Source organism: Manacus vitellinus, unplaced genomic scaffold, assembly GCF_001715985.3.
Source record: "Manacus vitellinus isolate BGI_N305 unplaced genomic scaffold, ASM171598v3 scaffold_14_pilon, whole genome shotgun sequence".
Lineage (NCBI taxonomy): Eukaryota > Metazoa > Chordata > Aves > Passeriformes > Pipridae > Manacus > Manacus vitellinus.
The window spans coordinates 11,604,317-11,628,818 of NW_021939063.1; the positions used below are offsets into that span (position 1 = coordinate 11,604,317).

General features: G+C 40.8%; 2 protein-coding genes across 4 annotated transcripts in view; one reads left to right on the forward strand and one right to left on the reverse strand.

Annotated features, from left to right (window-relative positions):
- The window catches only part of MGLL (monoglyceride lipase), a 103,137-nt gene that overhangs the window by 65,213 nt on the left and 13,422 nt on the right, over window positions 1-24,502 (reverse strand). The window lies entirely within an intron of this gene.
- Window positions 11,881-24,502, forward strand: part of KBTBD12 (kelch repeat and BTB domain containing 12) — a 41,383-nt gene continuing 28,761 nt past the window's right edge. Inside the window, exons 1-3 of one of the 2 annotated variants that reach the window (XM_008925300.3) lie at window positions 11,881-11,960; window positions 20,333-21,467; window positions 22,435-22,705. In XM_008925300.3, the coding sequence (XP_008923548.2) occupies window positions 20,398-21,467; window positions 22,435-22,705 (1,341 nt within the window). In that variant the 5' untranslated portion in view covers window positions 11,881-11,960; window positions 20,333-20,397. Of the gene's footprint in view, window positions 11,961-14,804; window positions 14,905-20,332; window positions 21,468-22,434; window positions 22,706-24,502 lie in introns of those variants that run through there. The other variant, XM_018068464.2, reaches the window with a different exon arrangement.

The following is a 24,502-nucleotide window of genomic DNA, read 5'->3' on the forward strand; positions in this document are numbered from 1 at the left end:
GTTTGGGATTCTGCTCATCAGGACCACAAAGTGAACTTTTGCTGGCAAGAAGGAGGAAAAAATAACAGGGGAGGAGGAAAGAATAATAAAATATCTAAGAAGTATGTGGTTATGGAAATATCTGTTCCAAAACCAGAAAAACCCTGGAAGTTACGGTAGTCAGGGAGCAGCTGGAGAAAGCAACAGACAGCGCAAGCAAGAGAACATGTGGGAAACGATGGGAGATGAAGCATGAAGAGGAAGAATTAAAATCAAGTGAGAAGGAAAGAAGCCAACACCACTAAAGCTGTCGATTTAGAGTCATTAATTTGGATTTGCCCTTCTCTTTGGTTGTTTTTTTTTTTAATGAATCCCTAGACAGAGTCCAGTCATTCAGCTTTACTTATTTCTGTAATCTGCCTTTGCTTGCCTGTTGGTATTCCTGAAAAAGACATATATAGGGATGAGGCAGGAGTGGGGGCTGACATGAACTGCTCTTATTTTCTGATAAAATATCTATTTTAATGTCTTACAACCAAAAAACAAGCTTGGTGTCAGGTAAACCGAATTGAGGAAGAAAATATTAAAGGACAATATTTTACTGAGCATTTAATCTTAACAATATCAGGAGAAATTATAAGTAGCTTGGCATTAGTCTGCAATTCTGCAATCTCATGGACCTCCTCACAAATTACTGCCAAGGGAAATGGAGAAAGGTTGAAGGGTAAGCACAGGCATATCTTAGTATCACAGAAATTGTTTGCAGGCTTCCACTGAATTTGTTGCCCATCAGTGATTTCACTTTCCCTGATCTGTGCAAATGAAATTATTAGATTAAGCTACAAGAGGTTTAATACCCCTACATGTAAACTACAGTCAAGTAAAAAGTAATTTTAGCATGTAAATGAGAATAATTAATGGTAAAAATAGTCCTAATTTTTTGTAGGTAATAAAAATTCTGCAAATCATGCTGTCATTAGAAATCACTTGCAAAGCTGCAGGTTCCAAACAGTGACTGTATGAGTGGAGTGATTCGTATCTTGCCTGTGCTCCTTATTTGACAGGGCCAAAAATACACACTTAAAATTACATTATTTAAGTACAGCTTTCAGCCCTTTAAACTGATGTACAGAAGTTAACATAAATGTTAACTTGAGAGCTGGTTGTTTTTAATTACAGAAGCAGTACATATTTTGTTTGGTCGTTCATTTAGGGGTTTTTCTTTGTTTGTTTGTTTCATTAAAAACCCCAGAGGACTATTAGTAACAAGTTCTGAGACCTTCTTAGTATCAAATGTATGGAAGGCATCCTCCCAAGGCAGGAAATTCAAAACGAAAGGGGAAATTCTGCCCTAAAGTTTTTTTTCTGTGGAAGGGAAGTTGATGGAGTGATTCTAGCAACCCTCTTGCTTGAGAAAAGATCTGCCTTGGGAATAAATAGTTTTCTTATAGAGGTCTGGAACTGCAGAGGCTCAGCAGTGTTGTATCTCAGCTCAGTGTTGCAGGTGGCCGGCGCTAGAGGGCACAGCCTCAGCTCTGCTGGGCCCTGAGAGCGTGTGGGCACGGCAGCCCTGCCAAAAACCCCTTAGTCTGATTTTTTTTTTTTTCCCAATCATGTTCCCCTTTATCTCGAGGTTTTCTTTAAACATTTGTTCCTTTTTATCTCTGCGACCCAGTATTGGTTTCTAAATAAAAGTTTCCTGTGCTGGTATATAATTAGCCAAATTTTCCCTCTGGATTCACTCACATCAAGAGAATAAACTTCAGTGGTTTATACCCCGGACAACCACATTGCTGCAGCACAAGAAGGGAAATCCTGTCCTTGTCACTGTGAGGGCAGACAGATTAAAGAGTGGGTTACAGGATGATATTTCCTATTTTACCATTATATGACTGTGGCCATAGTACTGTTCATAAAATGTGGGTCGCCTCGATTTTGATGGCAGAAAACATAATTGAAAGGCATCCTAATGGAAAAGGTCCTAAGCTTTGAATTTTAATATGCATAAAAATCACGGTAAGACGACTTTATAAATTTTCTGCAGCAGGAATTATGGTCTCAATTTTGAGGAGTGCCTGACCGTTCCTTTTCTCATTTCTATTCCTAAGGCTGACTGTGTAATCCACTCTCCATACCCAGCGTCATCGTAGTAGGACTAAATCATACAGCCAAAAGCTACTGCTGTTCTGCTGTGGTTAGAGTGGTGCTTTATTTTGGTAGCCAAACTGGAAGCATTGACTGGAAAAGAGTTATTATTGTGCCGCCTGGTTTTCTTGCTGCTTTGCGACTGACAAAGCCTCATTTATCACGCTTTGCATTCCAATTTTTCTTTGCACGTTTTCCAGATCATCATAACATAATTATGTTTCTGTTTCCTTCAGCCAGGGGCCGATACTTTCTTTTACTAAGACAACAGCTGCACTGCACAACCTTGATGAATCCCCATAAGGGTAAAATGTGTCTGTGGTGCTTGTTTCTGCTTTGGCAACCCAAATGTTCAAGTTCTTTTTTATGACAAATGCTGTTCTAAAATGCACCCAACCCCGATGCTTTCATAGCATTTCTCAAAATGAGGTTTTATATTGCAAATTAGACTTGAAATATTAAGCATCCTGGCTGGTTTGTAATTTTAAAATCTTCTTTTGTAGCGTTTCTGTTTACAGTGTTTGTAGGTTATAAACGATGGAATGGAATTTAGAAGGCTATAGTTACTGATGTGAAATTTAATTTTTGAATGAAATTGATTTTATGTGTGACAATAAGCACGATCCAGAGGTCTGCTTTTCACCCCTAAAAGGCATCTTAAGGCAGCTTTCACAGTACAGGTGAATCATTTCTGTACTTGACCTCAGTTGTTCCAGCCACACTGTGATGTAAAGGGAATTATACAAACCTCAACTATGAAGTGCACTGACTGCTAGTGATGGAAAAAGACACACAGTATTTTTATTAATAGTTATGGAGATATTTTACTTAACTGTAATTTAGTACCTTGAACCTGAGATTTCAAAGTACTTGAGAAAGGAAGGTTTGGGGGTTTTTTGTTGCTTAGGAGAAATCAGGGCAGAGAAAAGTAGGACTCAATGCTGGAGGCAAGCTGAGGGCAGAATCCATTCTTAATGCTCCTAATTTTGTTTACCCAATTATACCATTACTAATTCCCATTTCATCTCAAAATCTATCTATTAAAGTACTGTGTACAATGGAAGCAGTAACTTTTTCAGCCATTGAAGGTTACTCAGATTTGCAAATGTAGGGAATATTGTGTCCTGAACAAAACTACAGCTTGGATAACTGCATTCTTCAGGGCAATGTTTTCCCTACAATTTTGCTTTCTACCCAATTCTCCTGGTGTTATTATTCCTGCCACCATCATTTGAAGATTTTTTGTATTTATATATAAAAATTACAATCATTCCGTACATGCAGACAAGAGTTTAACGGATATGATCAGTCCTATCAGTCATATCTATGGGCTCCATGTTCTAAGGATACTTTGTGATATCTGAGAATGTTTTAGTTCTGCGGTGTCTTAGTTCTGTCCACCACACTGGTCACTGATGCAATTGTCTGAAAGGCTGTTAGATGTTGATGGGAACTCTCCCTGGCTGGCCAGGGCCAACTTCTCTCCGTGAATGGTGAGTATGGTTCTGCCGTTGATAGAAAAGGCAGTGGGCTGCTTGTTTTGGAAAGACAATGAACACATGGCTCATGAGAAGACATTGCTTTGTGCTGTTTCTTCCTTATAACCCTGAGGGAAATTCTGGCAGATTTCACTGAGATATATTTTAGATTTTTCTCTCATCTATCATCAGTTTCTTTACTGAGTCCACTCACACGTGTTCATTGTAAGATGTTCATTTTCTTTCTGATTCATGTACAGTAATTGCTTCCTAACATCTGCCTAACAGATTTTGTAAGAAAAGTAACTCTGCAAATATTAAGAAAAAAATTAATGTATGAAATCTTTGAAATCGCTATTACTGGGGTTTGTTATCCACAGCTGACTGGATTCATTTCCCAGCCAGGAAGCTGCTTCAGCAAAACAGCTGCATTAGTTATTTAACTGGAGGCCTGATCCTGCTCTTGCTCACACTGATATAAAGCAGGAATAGTACCAGGGAAAATAAAGAATATCCCTTGTGTGAAATGCACATTGGAGAAAAAATAAACATTATGGTATGGAAAAGCAAGAGGATTGTAGCAGATACTCTGCCTTCCTGTTACAGATGCTAGGCAGTACCTCCATGTCTTGCAGAAACCTTATCCCAGATACACTGCTGGCTCCTAGGAGTGTTCTTTTACTTGGTAGCACCAAGTGGCCAACAGAGTTAAGGTCCAGTTGTGCTCAGTGTTGTGCCCTAATACCATGAATTCACACATGACTTATTCTGTACTAAGCACCACAGTCATTATTGTTTGCATCTGGTTCATAATTGTTCCCTCTCGGTTATTTAATTTTTACAGTGTCTGCTACAATTACTTTATACTTTCTAGTGCAGGAAAACACACTCACTGGTTTTCCTCCTAGGCTGAATTAATGCATGTGATAATTAACCCAGAGGTACAGAGAAAGGAGAAATCAAATGAGCATTGCAGTGAAAAAGGGGACAAAGCTTCCCTAGTCAAAGTATTTCCTATAAAAGATGACAATGTTATATCTCAGGACAACAAGGGATTGTTACCAGAACCTCATGGGCTTTAGAGACGAATGGCTTCAAGCCCCAAGGCCATTAACACCCTTCATTTGATCTTATTGTCAATTAGCAGCATGTACTGTTAATAACATCAAAAGTTACAGTATCCTGGAGTTCACCCCCCAACCCTCATCCTGTTTCCTCCAGCACGAGTTATCCATTATATCTTGGCTACAGTCATTGACTCTCATGCAGCAAAGGTACCTGTGGTTTTGTTTGTGCTTTGGAGTCACTGGCATCTGCAGTTGCTCTGGGCTTGTAATGTCAGTTCATATTCCTGTTACAGACCTGTCGGAGGGGATTCCTGAACTCCTGCACACAGGAATCTTCCAGTCCACAGTACTATGCTTTGATATCAGCATGTGTTGTTTTTTTTTTACTTATTGACTTTTCCCAGTAGATCACTGATTCTCCTCTGGAGTTACAGTAAGTTTTTAAATGGAAACTAAGGTTTGGAGATGCTACGCTTTCAGACACAAGAGCAAAGACTCAGCTCATGGATGGAGATATCTGCATGAAGCTCCATCATTCCTAGACCTTGGGAGGTTTTGAGTAGAGGAGAAGGTGCAACATTCAGCACCTGAGCCAGAGACCACGAACATTTCTTTCCCTCCTGAGCTGTGAAATGTGTGCGAGACATGCTAAACAATGTGTGCGTCCTCAGTTCCACCCCAACACCTGTGCCCAGCACCTCAAAACCAGCAAGGGATGGGACTACAGCAGCAGCTATGCTTTGGTTTAAAACAAGGATAAATTCCTAGCCTTTAATTCTGTGGGGCTCAGTCTGAAATGAGACAGGAGTGAAACCAAAACAATGATGTCTGCCTGAGTCCAACACCTCCCTCTGCACCCAGTCCAGACACACACCCCAGACTGCACCCTGGCACTGCAGCTCTGCTGGGGCTCGTCTGCCTCTGCCTCTGCCCCCAGTTTCAAATCTCTTCAGCAATATGTTCTGTAACAATCAAGGATTTCTGGGGCAACTCCAGTAAGATTAGAAAGATATCCTTCTGCTTTGAAATATGTGAGCATGAATGATTCATTCAGCGCAGCACCCCTTGGCCATTCATATCTATCTGATGATCAAATATATTTTTAATTATCAATCTATCTGAGGGGATTTTTTTTCACTAGACAATACCCAACTGTATTGTAAGAGCCATTTGGATTGAGCCAGGGAATTTGGCAGCAAGATAGGGAACATTTGGGCTTTCAACACTTAGGAACATATGGAAAGAGGTTTGGAAGACTGCCACATGGGATGTAACTTGGAAGATGCTACATTTCTTCATCCTTTTTTTGTGAAGAAAAGTAGAAGAAATTTTACTTTTTCTGAAGGATCCTAATTCCTATTTATTTTCTATGATATACTGCTGCTCTAGGATAAACCACTATGCTCAGATGCAAGGTTTGAGCAAAATCAGCTGCATGTTTATGGGCAACTGTAGGTGGGCAGTTAAAAGGGAGACAGTACTGGAGATCTTTCCAAGTTTTTACCTCCTAATTCATGAGATCCCTTGCAGGTGAACTCACAAAGCTGCAGCCTGATAACTCCGATCATGGGGTGAAGGAGGATATCTGGTGCCCAGCCCGAGTCAGGATGTGCACCATTTACTGAGCTCTGTGAGGATAAGGCCCTGCTGGTGGTCCTTCCTTTGCACTCCTGCTGTGACCATCTGTCTCCCTGTCGCTGTGACACCCATGGTTGGGCAGACAGTTCAGGCTGGCTGTGTGCCTCTGGGACAGAGTTTCACCATGTGGCTTGGAGCTCCAGCACCACATTACAAATCCCAGTCACCTTTGGGGCAGCATGGGAATGGGAGACAGGAACCACCTCCATCTAAGTGCTCAGGAGTGGACATGTATGAACCAGCATCATCTTCATAGAATCACAAAAGGGATCAGGTTGGAAGGGACAAGAGTGTGTTGTCTTCATACCACTCTAAGGACAGATGCCTCATGCCCATGATGGGAGCAGTCTATGTCTCTGAGTCATTGCCTCTATTTGTCAAAAAAACAATGCATAATTTATTTCATATTTGATAAATCATTCACCATAACCACTGTGTAAGAAAGGGGGTTTAAATGCCTTTTTTTTTTTTTTGTGGTTCAGTTGTATGACAGGTTGGGGGGCTGCAGAAATGCAGAATTTATTGGAATATACAAACATGTATTTGCACAATTGGCAAGTGGACCCTGCAGCTTAGTAAATGCTAATTAATCTCTCGGACTGATAGGAAATCATCTACATCCCGGTTTAGTGATGAGAGACAAAGACCAAAGAGAGTGACAGGGGCTTGTACTGAATGGCAGATAAAGTCAGAGCAGCCAGAATTAGGGTCTTTGTTGGTGTCCTGAAGTCTGAACAACAGGATGGAGGCACTTGGGACTTTCCCCTCAATCCCTATCTCCACCAGCTCAGTTCAGGGCAGGCTGCAGCTCTCATCCCACCTGAGTGCCCAGGTTTCCTTTCCTCAAGAAGGAATAAGAGCAGTGTGGAGAAGGTGTATGCCAGCTCTGCCTGCAGAAGGGAGCTGGAAACCAGCCTGAGTATGCATTCACTTCTGGGAATTGGGAAGCCCTCACAGACGCTGTGTTTTGGTTATAGTCTGAGTGTTTCTTGTCCACAAATTCATTGTGGCTTTTATCTTGCATTTTCATGTGAGAATTTGTTTCAACACATGCAGTCAAATGTGTTGACTTGTCTTGACTAGACAAGACAAGTTCCTGTTATTTCTTTGCTAATGGAATGCCAAGGGTCACTAAGGTATCCCTAGGTTGGGAAAAGTATTAAGTGAAGGCTAAGATGACATCCTGGAACAGAAATTGAGCATGGAGAAATTGGTGACCAGGGCAGAGGAAAGAGCATCTTCTCCCCTGTGGCAATAGCTTAGACAGAACTGACTGTCTAAGTCAGGAGAGCAAAAAAGATAGGCAAATCCTCAAATCATGTGACAAGGAACTATTTTAGAAGAAAACCTCTGCCTTTCTGAATAAAACCTGGAAAATACCTAGTGAGTTTTGAGTTTCAAGTAATTTTTTAGCCTTATATCTGTGGCCTCAGCATTTTGAGCCAGCTGAAATTTGATTTAGAATGTTTTAATATTTTGCTTCTTCTCACAGAACATACCATGGAAAACATTAATTATTCCTACTGTCTGTGGCCATAATAGCCCCAAGTTCTGCTATTCTGAGTATGCACTTCCCTTTCTGAGTTTCAGTGTTGGTGTCCATTTAGAAATCTTTTGAGCCTAACACAGTTCTATCCATAATTTTCTTACAGAGATTAAAGAGGACTAAAACTAATGCACAGAACAACCTTTCCACAAACCCCATCCAGTTACATGCTTCTTTGCATCTCCATTCCCATCTCTACTGAGCTAAAAGGAGAAAAGGTACTCTCCTATCAGCCCGTTCCTGCTGTCTGATTAACTGGCAGCTATCACAGCTCTTCCTTTGCTCTATTACAGTTTCATTTCCAGAGGAAAAAACCCTGATGGATGTTGAGCCTCTGGATTGTGGCACCACTGCAAATAAAATCAGGTTTCTGTTTATACCGAAGGGTTGGCAGTACCTCTCTAATCTGGCTCTCTGTTCTTTGGAAATCAACAGATATTTTGCCTAAAAGCAGTGCAGTGTAACTCAGCAATAAATGCTTGTCAGGGCTCAGGAGGGAACCCCCAGAAGAAAGACTGTAGGTGCAATTAGAAGCACTTGTGAGTAAGTTGACTTCAGGGGGTTTCTTTTGCCTTTTTTTTTTTTTTTTTAAGATTGCCTGAACTTGATGGAGACTATTTCATTTAAAAGACAGAAAGACCTACAAATTAAGCAACATCTATCCCCTAATGTGTGAAACTGCAATTTGCATACATCATGGCAGCTGCTGAGTCGGTCCTTATTACCTCCACTGGAGTGTTAATTTAACCACAACTTTCTCATTTATTTAAATGAAAAAGCAGCGGGTGGCTGCCATGCCACATTATCTGTCAGGCAACCTGGGAATCAGTTGACAGAGCCAGAAAGAGATTTCAATTCAGAGGGGCTGCAGGGTGCTGCCCCCCAGACCGGTGGTCACAGGCAAGCTCGAGATTGCCCTTGGTCTGCTTTAAAGGTCAACACTTACCCTAAGAAAAGAAAAAAATAAAATCAATGTTGTCCCTGGACTGACAGAATAGATAACGGGATTAAACTGGAAATCTCTGTGTTTCTGCTTTTTTTCTCTCCCTATGTATCCAAACTGGCACTGTATTGATAACCAAAACATCATTACTGCTCCTGACATAATACAAATAGAAGAATCGCCATTTGTAGAGTGCCCAGAGTAATGTGGTCCAACCCCACCATCAGGGCCTGAAGGCACTCCAGCTCTCTGCCCAGACAGGAGGATGCCAAAGCTGCCCACACAGGACGTGCTGGGAGGAGGGAGCAGCTGTGGCAGTGAGTGGTGCCGGTGCCATCCCTGCTGCAGCCAGTCTGGAGTCACTTCCATGCATGGCTGGTGCCAAGTGGATGAATGAACATGCCAGAACTACTCATGTGGGAAGCAAAGCAAATGTGAGGTACCAGTCGCCAAATCAGAGGTTGTCTCACTCTCCAGGAAAAGAGGCTGAGGAGCTTCGAGGAGCTGCTGAGATGGGAGATGTGAAGAGCAGTAGCCACACTGGGAAGACACCTGGGTTCACAGGATCTCTTCTGAGCTATGATGATGTGTCACCACTTAATGATGCAACCATGTAACACAGTGTATTTTTCAGTGGAGGATGAGGCTCTGGACGATGGCAAGAGTGACAGAGGACATGAGTTCAGTTCAGCACCTTGGTTGCGATGTTTCAGTGACAGCAAAGAAAAACCACATCCTGATGCCAGTCAGAGTTTAACTGAGCTGATGTAGGTCTCTTCTAAAGTTCAGCTATAACTGATTGTGGCTCATGGTCCTGCTCATGGCAAACCACAGCAGAGCCTCACCCACGGACAGTTTGTGTGCACCCACCCATCAGAACAGCTGTCCTGCTTTTGGATGAAGTGTGACTGTAGTGTAGCTGTTCCCAAAGTCTGTACTGGTATAAACATGCTCTTGGAAACTGGTTAAACGTTTTCCTAAAAAAAGGGCTATTTTCCCAGTAGGTGAATTGCTAGAAGTTGAGATTTAGAAGGGAATATTTGTTAATGCAGCGCCACAATGTACTGGTGTCATGAAAACATTGTTCTAAAACATTGAATTCAACATATATTTCCTAAACACTGACATATTCACATCAAATGAACCTTTTCTGTTTCTGGTGCCTACTCCTTTTCACTGTTTTAAAATACATTGTGTAAAAAGATCACACATTTGTTGAATTACCACAGATACTCTTCCTTTTGCCATTAACTTAACAAAGTTCAGGGAAAACTTTTGTCTTTGCCCACTTCTCAGCCATTCATTTTTATAATTAAAATCACCATGGCAACAGATAATGATATCAGAACAAAAGGATTATGACTTAATGACATGAGGGTGAAAACAGGCCTGGCTTAAAGCAGAGAGAGTTTTTAATTCAGCAAAAATATGGGTGGCACACATTCCATTCATATCATCATAAAGTGCTGCTGAGAGCTTCCCAGCTGGTTGCCCCACTGCAAGATGGGGTGTCCCACTTAATTCAGTGATGTGCAAGAGAAATATTCAGAATTTCATGAGCAATAAAAGGAAATTTGCCTTAAAAGCATTAGTATTTTTATGAAACAGGCTCATTATAGAAATAACCTGAAGAAATGCACCATAAGGGAAACATGATTATTATTATGGTAGTGGAGTGGGTTCATATAAATAAAATTCATTACATAAACATTCCATGTTAACCAGCACCATATTATAAATTGTTCCAAGTCAGAGGAGAACAGGGCAATTTAGGGGATATGGTCCATTTTTATCACAGCTGTGGTATTTCATCAGCTCACTGTTCCATCTTGGCTTCTGTGAAAGCTGTGATATCAGATTGGCTATTTTTATTTCTAAGATAAACTGAACTTTTAATAAGAACAATATGGGAGTTCAGACAATATATATCTTTGTAATCTGATCTACTGAATTTTCTGACATGAGTAAACTTTAATCACTTTGATCTTTTTCCTAGTTTTGTTCACAAATGGTATGAAATATGCTTTTAAAATTATGTACTTTAATTTTCCCTCTAAAACCAACAAACTGCTATTAACAGTTGAATGTTTCTGTACACTTCCTCTATGGCCTTTGGAAAAACTCTGTAATAAAACCATCAGACTAAAAATCTAGAGAAGGAAATACATTTCATTTTCAATTTTCTCAGAAGCTATTATGATCAATCAACCAATTAGTACGGTGAATAAATAAATTAATGCAATTTAAAAAAGAACATTCTGAAAACCCCTTAATATCTTTCTCAACTAAAAGTATAGGCTCAACATTAATCAATTTTATAACCATGAATTTTGCTTAATCTTTTTTCCATCTTTGCTTAAACATATGGAGATATAAATAGTGTATTATGGTCCTCTCTGTTCCCCTTTAATTTCCAGAGTACAAGATCTGCAGCTGATGTAAATCAGTGTGGCCCCACTATTCTGGACCAATTTAGTAGATCTGTTTCTGATTTACACCAGCAGAAACAAGAAGATAGTCAGGCCTTAAAATATACAGATAACACTTGGCTGGCAATCCTTTTATGTACAACTTCTGCTCTTAGTGATTGAGCAATAGGGCTAGAAGAGAAACAGTTTGGGAAAATTTCTGTCAGCTGTGGAGACTGACAGTGGCCTTGGCTTTGAGAGTGACTTGGATGGCGTCAGTGAGCAACAGCATCTCTTCTGGTTTGGTACCCAGACCTCAGAGTTGGGTGGGAGTCAGTCTGAGCATCGCAGACGCTGGAACTGCTCCAGCCACCCAGGAACAGCTGCCACATGGAGATGTGCCCAGTTCTGTGGCAAGGTCTGCGGGGAGACGTAATTCCTGAGGTGGGCCACCAACACAAGCTGTGGCCATGCCATCCCAAAGAGGAATCTGCTGTTCCTCAGCCCTAGCAGGCTGCAGGGCAGGCAGCACACAGAGAGGGGGAAGGAGAGCGGCACTGGTGCCAGTCGGCTGTGTCCTAATGTGTCCCTGTGCCTGACATTGGAGCAGCTTCTCATCCCAGCCAGGAGCCCAGCATGGGCTATTTATAGCCCTGGCACCTCACTGCTCACCAGAAGCTCTGTGCTGCTGTGTCAGAGCTCTGTTTCCTCTCCCACCCACTCTCACGGACACCTGCCGCTCCCAGCGTCGGAAAGGTACATTTGAATCCTTTCACCACTCGGAACAGGAAAAGGAAGGGAGTTTAGTGCTGGGACAGATGGGCAATGTGAAATCACCAGGGCCAGGCTGCTTTAGGTTGCTGGTTGCATGGGAAACTTGTAGGCAGGGACACTTGAACGTATGTCTTGGGGAACCCTTAAAGATCCTGGAGAGGGAGCCTAAATGCAGCGACGCAGGGCCAGCTGCAAGGCAGTGACATGGGGAGGAGGCTGTAGGACACAGTCTTGGTGCCAAAATTGAGGCTCTCTCAGTTCCTTACAGGTCCTGCTGTCCAGTTTGTAGAGGAAGTGTAAGAGATTAATAATGAAGTTAGGACAGGAACCACTGAACAATATCAAACTTGGGGTCTGTTTGCAGCTATATGGGGTTTTCCAGCAGTGTGGAAACAGGGTCAGCCTGTGGACGCAGAAATGTCAGTGCCTGAGGTCTGTACATGGTGGGAAGCTTTGCATGCTCCACAAACTTGCAAACATCTGGACTTGCTTCCAGAAAGGAAGCTTGGAGAAACTCTTGCTTCTCCCATCAGGGTGTCTCTGTGTGCCTGGCACTGATCCCTGCTGTCAAGGGGCTGAACATTTCCAATATAAGGGTTCAGTGGGGATTGCAGATTTAGAAGGTATCAAATATGTGTGTTAGTGCAGGGGCCATTTTGGAGGTGGTGCTGTATTGTTGCCATGGGTAGCTCTGAATTTTTGTTTCTGTGGATATGGACATACCCAGATATTTGCTTGATAGAGATTGAAATTGAAACTTGAGAAATTTAAGGGGAAGTCTGGATTCAAACAATAATTAATGGAATGCTGATGTCAAGTTATAAGGATTTACAATCTGCCCTTTATTCTAATTTTGCTGCTGAGTGATGAGGATATTAAGGTTTTTACATATTAGCATTTGCTCACCAGAGGGATGCATGCTCCAGAGTTATATAAATATTAGCAATAGGAGTTCACAATATTTTCTGTTGTAAAAATGCAAATAGAGCCTAGTTTGCACCAACTTAATAAATTATGTTTCTTTTAATTATGATACAGTGCAATTTACACTGTATGATATAACTGTTTCAGAAAGTGGGCCTTTCCTAAACTCTCCAGTATATTTAGAGAAATGCAGAAAGAGAAACCTCTAAGACCTTTGCCAGGCTACTTAAAGAGCTACTGAAATGCATTTTAGAAATACATTTTCCTTCTGCTGGCATCTGTCATTGTAAAAAACTTGTGCATCCTCCTTCTCTGAATGAGCACTTTATGATTTCAATTAGTTTTTATTTGTAAGAAAAATGATCTGCATATGTGAACTATAAAAGAAATGGGCTCTGTATGTACATCTTCAGCTTCTATTGTTCTCATGCAATTAGTGCACATAATTGGCTCAGACTGGGCTTTGTTTATAGGTATTTGTTTGTGAACAGAGCTACATCCATTTTCTACTTAAACCATGGGATTCTTTTGACTGACTTCACTGAGCTTTGAATCAGAGTAAAATTAAGGTCAGGTGAAGGCATATTTGAAAAGATGGTCCACAGGGTCTTTCATTTCCAGCTGCTTTGATTTTTTTCATGAATCTATAACAGTTTAAAAAAAAAAGAGCCTGGTATTTGCTGAGATATGATCAATATTAATCCAATCCCACATCTAGGCCCCTGTCTTGGCAGTAAACGGAGCTCAAACTGTCAAATCTTCCCGGAATCAGAAACTACCCAAAGGCTTTGAAAACTGATCAAAGCATCTTCAGGTCTCCAATGGTCAATCATGCTCCCAAACACAGTTTCTAGAGCTTTGCAGACTGCTTCAAAATTCTCCCTGTTAGGTGCCAAGTTTCTCCTAGCCCAGAGAGTCTTGTTGAGTCCCATTTTATTGTTATTTTAAATTAAGAGCAATGAAATGAGAAAGAAAATAAATGAAGCTGCTGCAGGAAGGCCAGGCTGTGTCTGTAGCGGTCTGAGTGGAGACAACTGCAGGCTCTGCTGACAGTGGGATGCACACAGGGGAACACAACACTGCCATAGCTACAGGAGCCTACATCTACAGGAGCAGCCTGTAGGTCAGCAGCCTGTCTTTCTGCACCAAAAGTCTCCTTTTACATCACTTGCAGCCTGGTCCTGGCTAAGAAAGCTCCCATGAGCCTGCCTAGCAGCACATCCCAGTAGGACCTGGCCATGCTTGGATATTGTGAGACCTCAGACTGCCTTGACCCTGGCTCCTCAGTATGAGATGGCACGTGAAAATAAACAAGGTGCCACAGGGATGGAGGGAGAAAAATAGTTAAAGTCTCTCTCAGAAGGATATTTAAACTTTTATCTTATGTAGGTCAATGACATAAATTGATTTGTTCACAGCTTCAAACCCTCAAAATTCCTCCTTCCCTGGCAGCAATAAATCAGTTCAGACCACTGGAACTGTACCTTGCTATGGGGCTGATCCTGGGAGACTGAGAGGGCTGAGCAAAGAGTGTTCTTTCTCTGGCTTTTATGGAAGGAGATTCCATCATCTGGCAAACCCTTTAAGACTGCCTAAACTACTTAAGGCTGAAGTTTTGCATTTAAAAGTGATACAGACACTTCAGTCCCTAAATTGCACAGTGAGCTTAAGTAGGAGCTGGACTTCTAACTTAATTAGATGCCTTTGGAAGTCTGATAATCCTAAATCCCCAAGTAAGTGGCAGCTGGAAGAATATGCAAAACTTCAGGAAAGGTACTGAGGCTGCTCGTAGCTATGGTGATACTTGAAACACGTCCAAGCACTACATGTCTAATTGTCACAGAGAACCATTTTTAAGAGACACTTACCTGTATGTTCATATAAACATAAATTTCTTAAAAAGAATCCTCTCACTTAATGCTCTGCCACAGGCCTGTGTATTTTTTCTGGACAGAATGGATGAAATTGATTCAAGAAATAATATCTGAATCAAAGCATGAAAGTAAGTGTTCCCTGAAACTGTGAGTGACCTTTTCAGCACAGATCTCCAACCACAGGCTAGAGATTCTTCCCAGTCTGACCACCAATAACTATTCTTTGAATCTGCTTTTTCAGCCAGTTGGGTGTCTAATTGATGTTGATTTAGTCTGTTGATTTCATCACAATTTGTTTGCAATATTATCACATAGGACCATATCAGTAACTCAAGATAAAGTATCTAATTTATCCCTTATTATTCCTGAAAAAAATGAAGAAAATTAGATTGGATTGACACAATTTGTTCTTGATAAATAGGTGTTATAACTGCTTTTATCACCTTGTTACCCTCTAAATCCTTATAATTCAATCACATAATAATTTCTTCTGGCATCTTTCGAGGTATCAGAATTAAGAGAATAATTCCTGTTATCCTATAGATACAGGAACATCTATAATTCCCCCAAGCTTCCTTTTTATATCTTATTCTTATTATATTTTTCCTTGTATCAAGATTAGCATTATTATTTGCCCTTTTAGAGCACTGCGGGATCTTTTGCACGGTTTAAAATCTTGATCTTAAATGCCAGCACGGCTTTTATAATTAAACCCCGAGATTATAACATTATTATCATCTGGGTACTGATTTCTGCCTTGCTGTGGCTGTCAGCCAAATGTCATAATGCATACAATTAACAGATTTGCTTCTCAGCTTACTGATAACAAAGGAAGCACAAATAATTCATAGGCAGAGGCACCGGTTCTTTGATGTGACTGAACTCTGATCCTTTCAGCACCTGAAGGGAGGCAGGCTGAAGGCAGGGCAGCCTCATTAGGGCAAAGAAAAACAAAAAAGAAAAAAAAAGCAGAGGAGGAAGAGGAGGATGCAGGAGGTGCCCCCCACACTGGGTGCTGTGACCTCTGCCGGGCCAGGTCCTGCAGCTCCCACCCTCCCACCACGGCACGGAAAGAGGAGATTCCTTGGGAAAATACAAGAAAAACCTTTGTCCCAGCCAAAAATACAGACAAAATAATGTCTCTAATTACTAGGTAGCTTTTTTTTTCCAGAGGTTGGGGGAAATTCCTGATGAGATACTTCCATCTGGTTTACAGTGCCTTTGTGCTGGGGCAGTTCAAAGAGGCTGCAATGTAACTGAGAATCGAGGACAGCATTTATTTATAGTTTGATAACCTCATAAAAGCTGTAGAGCTGAGCTCACAGCAGTGTGCTTATTTATGTTTTAAACTGCTCATGCAGCACCCTACTGCCTTGCAAAGCGTATGCTGGAGCTCCTGCATAAAATTATATATGGCTCTTCCATGGCACAAAGGCAAAAAAGAAAAAGTGAAATTAGACTAACAAAACAGTTGATAAAAAAATTAAAGTAGCAGCCAGAACTGGAGGAAAATTAATAGCCTGGCTCTGAAATAAAGTAACATCCAATGAAAATTTGCACCTGAATCCATTTTTCACAGTAGAAGAAAAAAAATATCCCAAAACTCTGAATAAGGCGGTAACTCTGATTTCAGCTCCTGGTGACATTACAAAGGATTTGAACCTTGTGCTGGAGGTTTTATAATGACAGCCCAGCCTCTGGCACAATCTCAGAGCAGTCTCTCACTGGAAATTATATTTGTATCACATTTATCCTTTCTTTTAATATCAATGTACCATCTTTCCCCCTCTGTAACCCAGAGGGAAAGCAAAGCAGCACTGTTTCATTATTACCCTTTAATAGTCTTTCCAGTGATATAAAGGAGAATATTAATATTCTTCCAGTGACCTCACCTAAACTCTGCTAAAAGCCAGGAGGGAAGTGACAAGTTTGCAGCTAATGTACAGGGATGAATTTCTGAAGTTAATGGAAGCATTTCACCTCTGGGTTTTAATCCTGTTTTCTTTTTAACCTTTTAACTTCAGTTTCCTCAGCTGTTGGATGGAGAAAGTAGACTTACATACAAGTCAAAAGCATGATTTTATTGAGTATAGTTCAGTCAGGAGCTTGCTGTGCTATCAAAGCACAGAGATGAAGAAGGTGCCTTCTGACAAGGAAAGGCAAATACTGTCTTCTTGAAAATGTGAGGTAACCACACTTTTCCTATAGCTCTGTCTGGGGAAGTTCTGCAGAGCTTAATGAGGTGGGTGAAGACAGGTTGGAGGGTTGCAGGCAATCCTGCCTGCAAGGTGGACCCTCCTTGCACAATTCTGCCCAAGGATGAGGTGATGGTTGACTATGGACCAATTCCAGGAGGAGAGGAGCCTCACTATCTACCATTCCCAGGCTGTACATAGTTCTGCTGCGGCTCCTGGGGACGATGCCCAGAGCCAACCCAGCAGCTTTGTGGGCAGCTGAGGAGCCCACCTGCCCTGAGTGCAGATGGACAGTGCCTTCATTGCCTGGGTAGTGGGTGTAGGACCTATCCATCAGATAATTAGTACCTAAAGTAGTACATAAATGACATGAGCTACACTGTGCCTCAAGATTCCTACTGCTAATGTCTTACTGATGAAAGAGAGGAGAAAACGGCTGCGAGCATGTTGTGCCAGATATGCTAATCACTGGTATGAACACTTAAAATTCACAAATCTGATGAACAGTGTAATCAAAGACAAAGCGTTGCTCTTAAGAAAGCTAAATTAACAGTGAAAAAAACCCCTTAAAGGTGACCAGCAAAGGAAATGAAATCATAACTCAGTTCTACACAGACAGCTTCTTCCTGATCTGCACAAAAGTCTGGGAAAGATGACGGTGATTAATCATCTCACTTGTTCTTCACATTAGAAATGCACATTTTGACCATTATGGAAAAGCTGGGGGATGTGTGATGATCTGACATCACAAAAGAGAAAGGAGAGAAGTTGATCGTTTTGGAGGAAAAGTCCTGATTAGTCAGATTGTAAAACAGAACTGGGGACTTGTTGGTAGTTACCAACACTTTCTTACAGTTGGAGAGTGAACAACCTGTTTCAAGGCACTACAACTCATCTTCTTTAAGGTGTCTGTGCTTATGATCTTTGAGATAGAGTGTGGTTCCTTTATCATAATGCAGTGAAGATCAAATATTATAAGGTGATAAAATAGCACAAAGGGAAAACAATAAACATCTAATTATCATGTAGGATTTAAAAAAGAACATTTTCTATCTCATAAAAGACTTCTTCTGACTGTAAAGATTTCTCCAGAGGCATTTGATGCAGGATTAAGACCTGTATTTTCTCACATGCAATATTTAATTTCAGTGGAACCAGGGAAAAAATAAAGACCAAAAAAAATGTAGATTTCAAAATGCCATTGCTGTATTTTTTGTACTCGACTTCCTGTCTTTGATTGGTTTTTAGAAGAGATCAGAGCTTGGCCCACATCCAGACTATAAAGTTAATGTTTTGTCTTCCAATTCCATTTTTAAAATCTGGTAATAACTCAGATTCATTTCTCAGATTTGTTGCTTCTAGTTCCAGATTTGGAATATGGAAAGAATTGATAAAATCATGGAAATGCTAGTCTTCAAGCATACTTGGCTTTTAATTTAGCACTCAAAATGAGGAATCTGTGTAATTTGCAGAATGATGACTACTTGCAAACCCAACTGAACAGCTAAAAGAGTAGGTTTGAGTTTGATGATATGTAGATTTCCTTTTCACCTGGAAAGTAACTATAGTATTTTAAAAAACCATCTATCTAAATCTGTAGAGAAATCTGGACTGTTTTTAAAAATACATTTAGATGGATTTCAAAGAATTTCATATGCTTATTTTTTATGTCGATACATATTTCTTTGATGAAATTAAAACTTCTCTTTGTGCTGCCAGGATTTGAGAAAACCAGTTCAATCTGCCATACAAGCCCCCGATCCTGCAAATATTTAAGCTGGTGAGGAATGTTATTCATTTCAACAGTCTCATTAAGCACTTCATATCATGTTTACAATGTGTTTCAAACATGATTATGCCACAGCTTTAGGATTTGTTCGAGTATTGGTGATTCATGACATGAGTCCTTAATGCATTTCCAAAACAGAACTGTCTCATGACCACATTAGAGGCAAAAACTGTGCTAAGGACTGGTATCCCTCAAGTGATGGGTAAATGTCATTCTCCCACTGAACCTCTACCACTGTACCTCAAATTCTGCAGCTTGCTTATCTGAAAGGCAAAGAGGTTCACTACAGTATCTCCCACTCAAAAAAACCCCCCAAAACCCACACATAAATAGGACCATGGAATTCCTTATTTTTTCCCCATAAATAAAACTGGAGGGAATGTGTGAATAATTACAATTTAATTAAAAATCTCCTTTGAGCTTGCAGTAAGTAGAACCACAGCTCTGTGAATTTGCAGCACATAAACATCCCACTGAGAAGCAGGAGTACAGCTCAAAAGCTGGACCCCATTTATTGACCCTTTGTTTATCCCAAAGGAAACCAGTAGCAACTCTGCAGAAACCAGTGACCTATGCTTTGGTGTGAAAGAGTAAGGAATCTGGCCAATGGGACCAAGCTGCTTCCTGCCAATTTGCCACCATCCTTTGGGGCTGAAAGCTGTCTCTGCCCAAACCATTGTCTTGGCTCTCTCAGCTTGGAGCCTGGGGAGAAGCTACTGGTGAAATGGGGAGTGATGGGACACAGACAAATCCATTGGTAAAGTGAGGCAGCAGCTTCCTGACTGCTTTGCAAGGCTGTAAGTACAGGGCTTTTGCATCAAAACTGTTCTGCAAACTGGTACCCAAGCCTGCTGTAAGGCAGAATATTAAATATCCACACATCCACTTATGGCTCTGTGAAGTGCCAGGGAACTGGGTGGTACTATTTATTTCCCACCTGCTTTGTAGAGGTGTAGATCACTGGGAAAAATAGAGAAACATGTCTAATGTTTTTCCATTTTTTAATCTTGTCAAACTCTTTTCTGAAATATCTGCTTAGACATAACTCCTAGTTTGAGAGATGCTGTGAACACTGTGGATGCCCCATTGCAGCAGTCTCACCCAAGGGCCTGTTGGAAACACGAGGTACTTTCAGCACTAAGCAAGGACTAATGTTCTTCAGGTGCCTAAGAGACAAAACTTGAATAGCCAAGGGACTAATGGACTGATCTAGAGTTCATTAAAGTCAGGGGAAATCTTTCCCTCAATTTTAACAGGCTCTGGATCAGCAACAGTGAAAGGAGGGAGAAGGCAATTGAAAATGACTGCTTTGAAAGGAAGTCTATAATTGTCTTTAAATAATCACAAAACTTGGGGTTAGGTATTGAATACTGAAGGTCATTAGAAGTGTTGATTTTTCTTATATTTTTTCTTGGAGATATTGAACCTGAGACCTCGCCATAATTTTACATACTTTTTGTGCATTTCTGATTTATATCACACCCTACAGAATGACTATCTTTAGATATTAACAGCAATATTCATTTGCCCAATAATTTGTTCCTATTGACAGTGTTATGCTTCTATTTCTAGAAACATTCCCTATGAAGACCTTGAATTCTGAGGATATCTAAAGAGAGGAAGTTTGAAGGTCAACCATGGATCACAAGGCTGAGGAGAAAAGGAAGCAGCACCACAGCTTGACTTTATTAGAACAAGTAAAGAGAATGAAGGAATCGACACAAATAATTGATGTTGTGCTCATTGCAGAAGGTGAGAAATTCCCCTGCCATAAGGTGGTGCTGGCTGCCTTCAGTCCCTATTTCAAAGCCATGTTCACCTGTGGCTTGGTTGAATGCACGCAGAGAGAGGTGGTGCTGTATGACATCTCTGCAGAGAGCGTGTCCACGATCCTCCACTACATGTACAGTGCGGATTTGCTCCTCACGAACCACAACGTGCAGACTGTCGCACTGGCCGCGTATTTCATGCAGATGGAAGATGTTTGCAACATGTGCCAGAAGTACATGATGGACCACATGGATGCTTCCAACTGTCTGGGCATCTACTACTTTGCGAACCACATCGGGGCAGAAGATTTGTGTGACCAAGCACGGAAATACTTGTATCAGCATTTTGCTGAGGTGAGCTTGCAGGAAGAAATATTAGAGATTGAATTCCAGCAGCTGATGGCTCTCATAAAGTCAGATGATCTGAATATTTCCAGGGAGGAGAGCATTCTGGACCTCGTCATTAGATGGGTCAAGCACAGCAGAAAGTCACGTTCGGAACACCTTATTGAGCTCCTCAAGCAAGTGAGACTGGTACTCATCAGCCCTTCCTTTCTTGTGGAAGCCCGGAAAAGGAACACAATGATTCTGTGCAATTCAGAATGCAATGACATGTTTGAGGAAGCACTGAAAACCATCAAACTATCCAACCACCCTTCCCTCAGCCTGCGATATGGCATGGAAACCACTGATCTCTTGCTCTGCATCGGCAACAATTCCCTTGGTATTAGGTCCAGACATGGTAGCTATGCTGATGCCAGTTTTTGTTACGCTCCTGCAACACGAAAGACTTACTTCATTTCCTCTCCAAAGTATGGAGAGGGTTTAGGATGTGTTTGTACTGGTGTTGTCACTGAGAAAAATGATATCATTGTGGCAGGAGAGGCAAGCGCCGTCAAAATGTCTAGACAAAAGACCAGGAACATTGAAATTTATAGGTGTGTACCTTCTGTCAGAAAATCCCTGATTATTTAAAAATTTTAAATCTAAATAATGTTTCTGGGGACAAAAAAAAAAAAGTCCATTAGACAAAGCGTTCTTTCCTTGAAATTATTTTTTACCAGAGATTTTGATTACCTTAATCAGTCTGTCACAATTTATTTTCGTATCACTGAATTATATACATACAACCAAATCTTGATGCATTTTCTCCTGAAAGATAGAGGATTTATTCTTATGGATTTACTCTTTCTCTCTCTGTTTAAATGAGCTTGATTAGATCAATGCATGTGGATTTTATATTCTCCTTACTCAAGTCTCAATGTTTTCCAAGGGTGGTACTTTTCTAGGTCACTGGCAGATGGAAATGAGGCAAGCAAATGACCCAATGAGTCCAGTAAGACAGAGAAAACTTAATTCTCTGTTAATGTTGATGATAGCACTTCAAAGATTAAAGATAATGTTTGATATCTCTAAACCCTCATTCTGTTTTTACTCATGTCTTTTTCAGATGCATCTATTTTAAAGAAAACCAGACATTTTCTGGATTAAAGATAAAACTTTAAAATGGTGGCAGCATTTTCAAATACAAATGCCTAAATTTTTAAGGAAATAAATCCATACCGAGTCAGCTGAAGTAGCCTTATTTTCAGCAGAGTTGAGCTCTCTGTCTTCCCACTAACTTCATTGGAAACTGTGATTGAGCACCACATGCAGAAATAAGGGGCTTCTTACCTTAATTAGGGTCAAATATCTTTGAAAGGACACCTAGAATTCCTCACACTAAAAATACTTGATCTTGCTAACATTGGGCTCAATTTTATAACTCCTCTGTGAAGGAGAAAGCTCCTCTTGCCATTGTGATATTGTCTGAGCAAACATTGATGATTACAGGGGTAATGCTTCCAGATAAGCTGATGGGACTTCAGTGAACCAGGGCATTTACAACTCTGGATTTTCCTACAGATACCACCAGCGAGGAAACCAGTTTTGGCACAGCCTGTGCACCACTCAGCTCCGTGAGCTCTACGCACTGGGCACTGTCCACAACGACCTCTACGTAATAGGAGGGCAAATGAAAGTGAAAAATCAGTATCTGGTCACAAACTGTGTGGAGAAGTATTCCATGGAGCAAGGCACCTGGAGAGGCACGGCACCTCTTCCAATACCATTGGCATGCCATGTGGTGGTGACAGTGAAGAACAAGCTGTACGTGCTGGGTGGATGGACACCACAGGTTGAGAAATGTGCCTGTTACTGTGTTTGGTTTGTGCACTAACAAGCAGCGTTGTGTCATTTTACAGTGCTTCTTGCATGGGAAAAGTACATCAGTGATAACAGAGGAATAAACTGCTCACATTCCTTTGGTCTTTTGTAGGAAAACCAAACAGGGTGAGGAAGAACAATATCCATCTGTGACATCCTTGATATAAATACCAACTTCAGGAAGGGCAGTTCTTTATTTATAGAGATGTGCACAGTAAGCAAGAGTTTAAAATATATCTCCTGTGTCATCATGGGTTCCAGCCTTTCTATTCCTTATTTACCATCTTCTTAATTTTTCCAGAAATCATAAATAATGGTATTTAATTATACAGGCACCTTTAACTGTGCCCTGTCTTCAAAAAGCATGTACACGGGTACACTTCAGGGACAGATTTATATATGACATTTAAAGTTCACCTCAATTTCTCAGGAAGCTTTCTTGGTTAACTAAAGTTAATTTATTCGATTTTAATTATATTACATTTTAAATGAAAAGTCAAAGCATTCTCTGGAAAACAGAGTCCTTTAACCAAACCATTAATTTGTTTCAGTTGTATTGCTTGGCCATGTAAAGTTTTTACAGGAATTTTCTTCAGGGCCACAGGTAACATGTTTGGTAGTACAGGAAATATACAGAACTGTGCTACAAGGAAGATGGATGTCAGGAGCAGTGCATGCTCTCTCCAGTTGCTCCCAGTGCAAAAGATCTTTTTTAAGAGCATAGTCCATTTTTATTTACTGCTTGGTGCAGTTTAAATTTGAGAGTTCAGGATAAGGTCCCACAGTTACTTGACAATGAAGTGGAGCATCTGTAATCCTCATTGCTGACAGCAATATGTTCAGACTGTCATCACAATTCAATGGATTGTATCCTCTTGAAATAAATTAAAGTATTTAAAAGGGAGATGCATTCGGCTAACAAGAATTCCATCTCTTTGGATATTTTGAGTGCAGGAGTCCCCAGGGAGACAACAGAAAGATCAGAGAGTATTTCTGATACAGAAGCAACTGAGCAAGGGTATCTCACTATTTAAAGAATTAAAATATGAAAACACTTAATGTAGAAATAGTCTGTCTGTAAAAAAAAAAACTTGAACTGAAAGATATGTCATATAACAAAGATAGGGGTTGAAGTCAGACAACCAGCTTTGTTAAGCTTTTTTCCAGAACAGGTTGTGAGAGGGGAAAGTGGCTTAGAAGCACAAGTCAGGAATATTGAGCCAAGAATGGTTTAAAAAAAACACCTAAATTGGATACCTGCCTACAAGTACTATCAGTAACAATGCATGGGAGTCTGAGTTTATATATAAATAGGTTTGAGATGGGCAAATTAACAGTAATTGATTAAAACTCACAGCTTTGCAAGATTAGGGTGCACCAGAACAAATCAGAATAAATTAGCTCAAGCTCTCAAAAAAGTGCTTTAAGACCAGCACTGCAGAGTGCTGAATTCTTCTGGTACTATATATCTTCCTCCTGTCAGATGCAGCGATTGTGTATGTGGGGATACCACAGCTGCACTGGGAAAGCAAATGAGCTCTCCGAGGCAGGGGTTGTCCCTCTGTTTGAACAGCACTGAATGTTCTGTCGATCCTGAACAAACACTAACAGCATTGACAGAGTGCCCTGAGTGCACGTGCCCATTACAGGACAGAGATAAATACATGTTCCCTTCCCTTTCAGGCTTTGTAATTGAAACAAGACAAGACAAAGTCAAGTCAGGACATCAAATGACAGCTTAGGAGGGCAAGGGCTCTGCTCACATTAG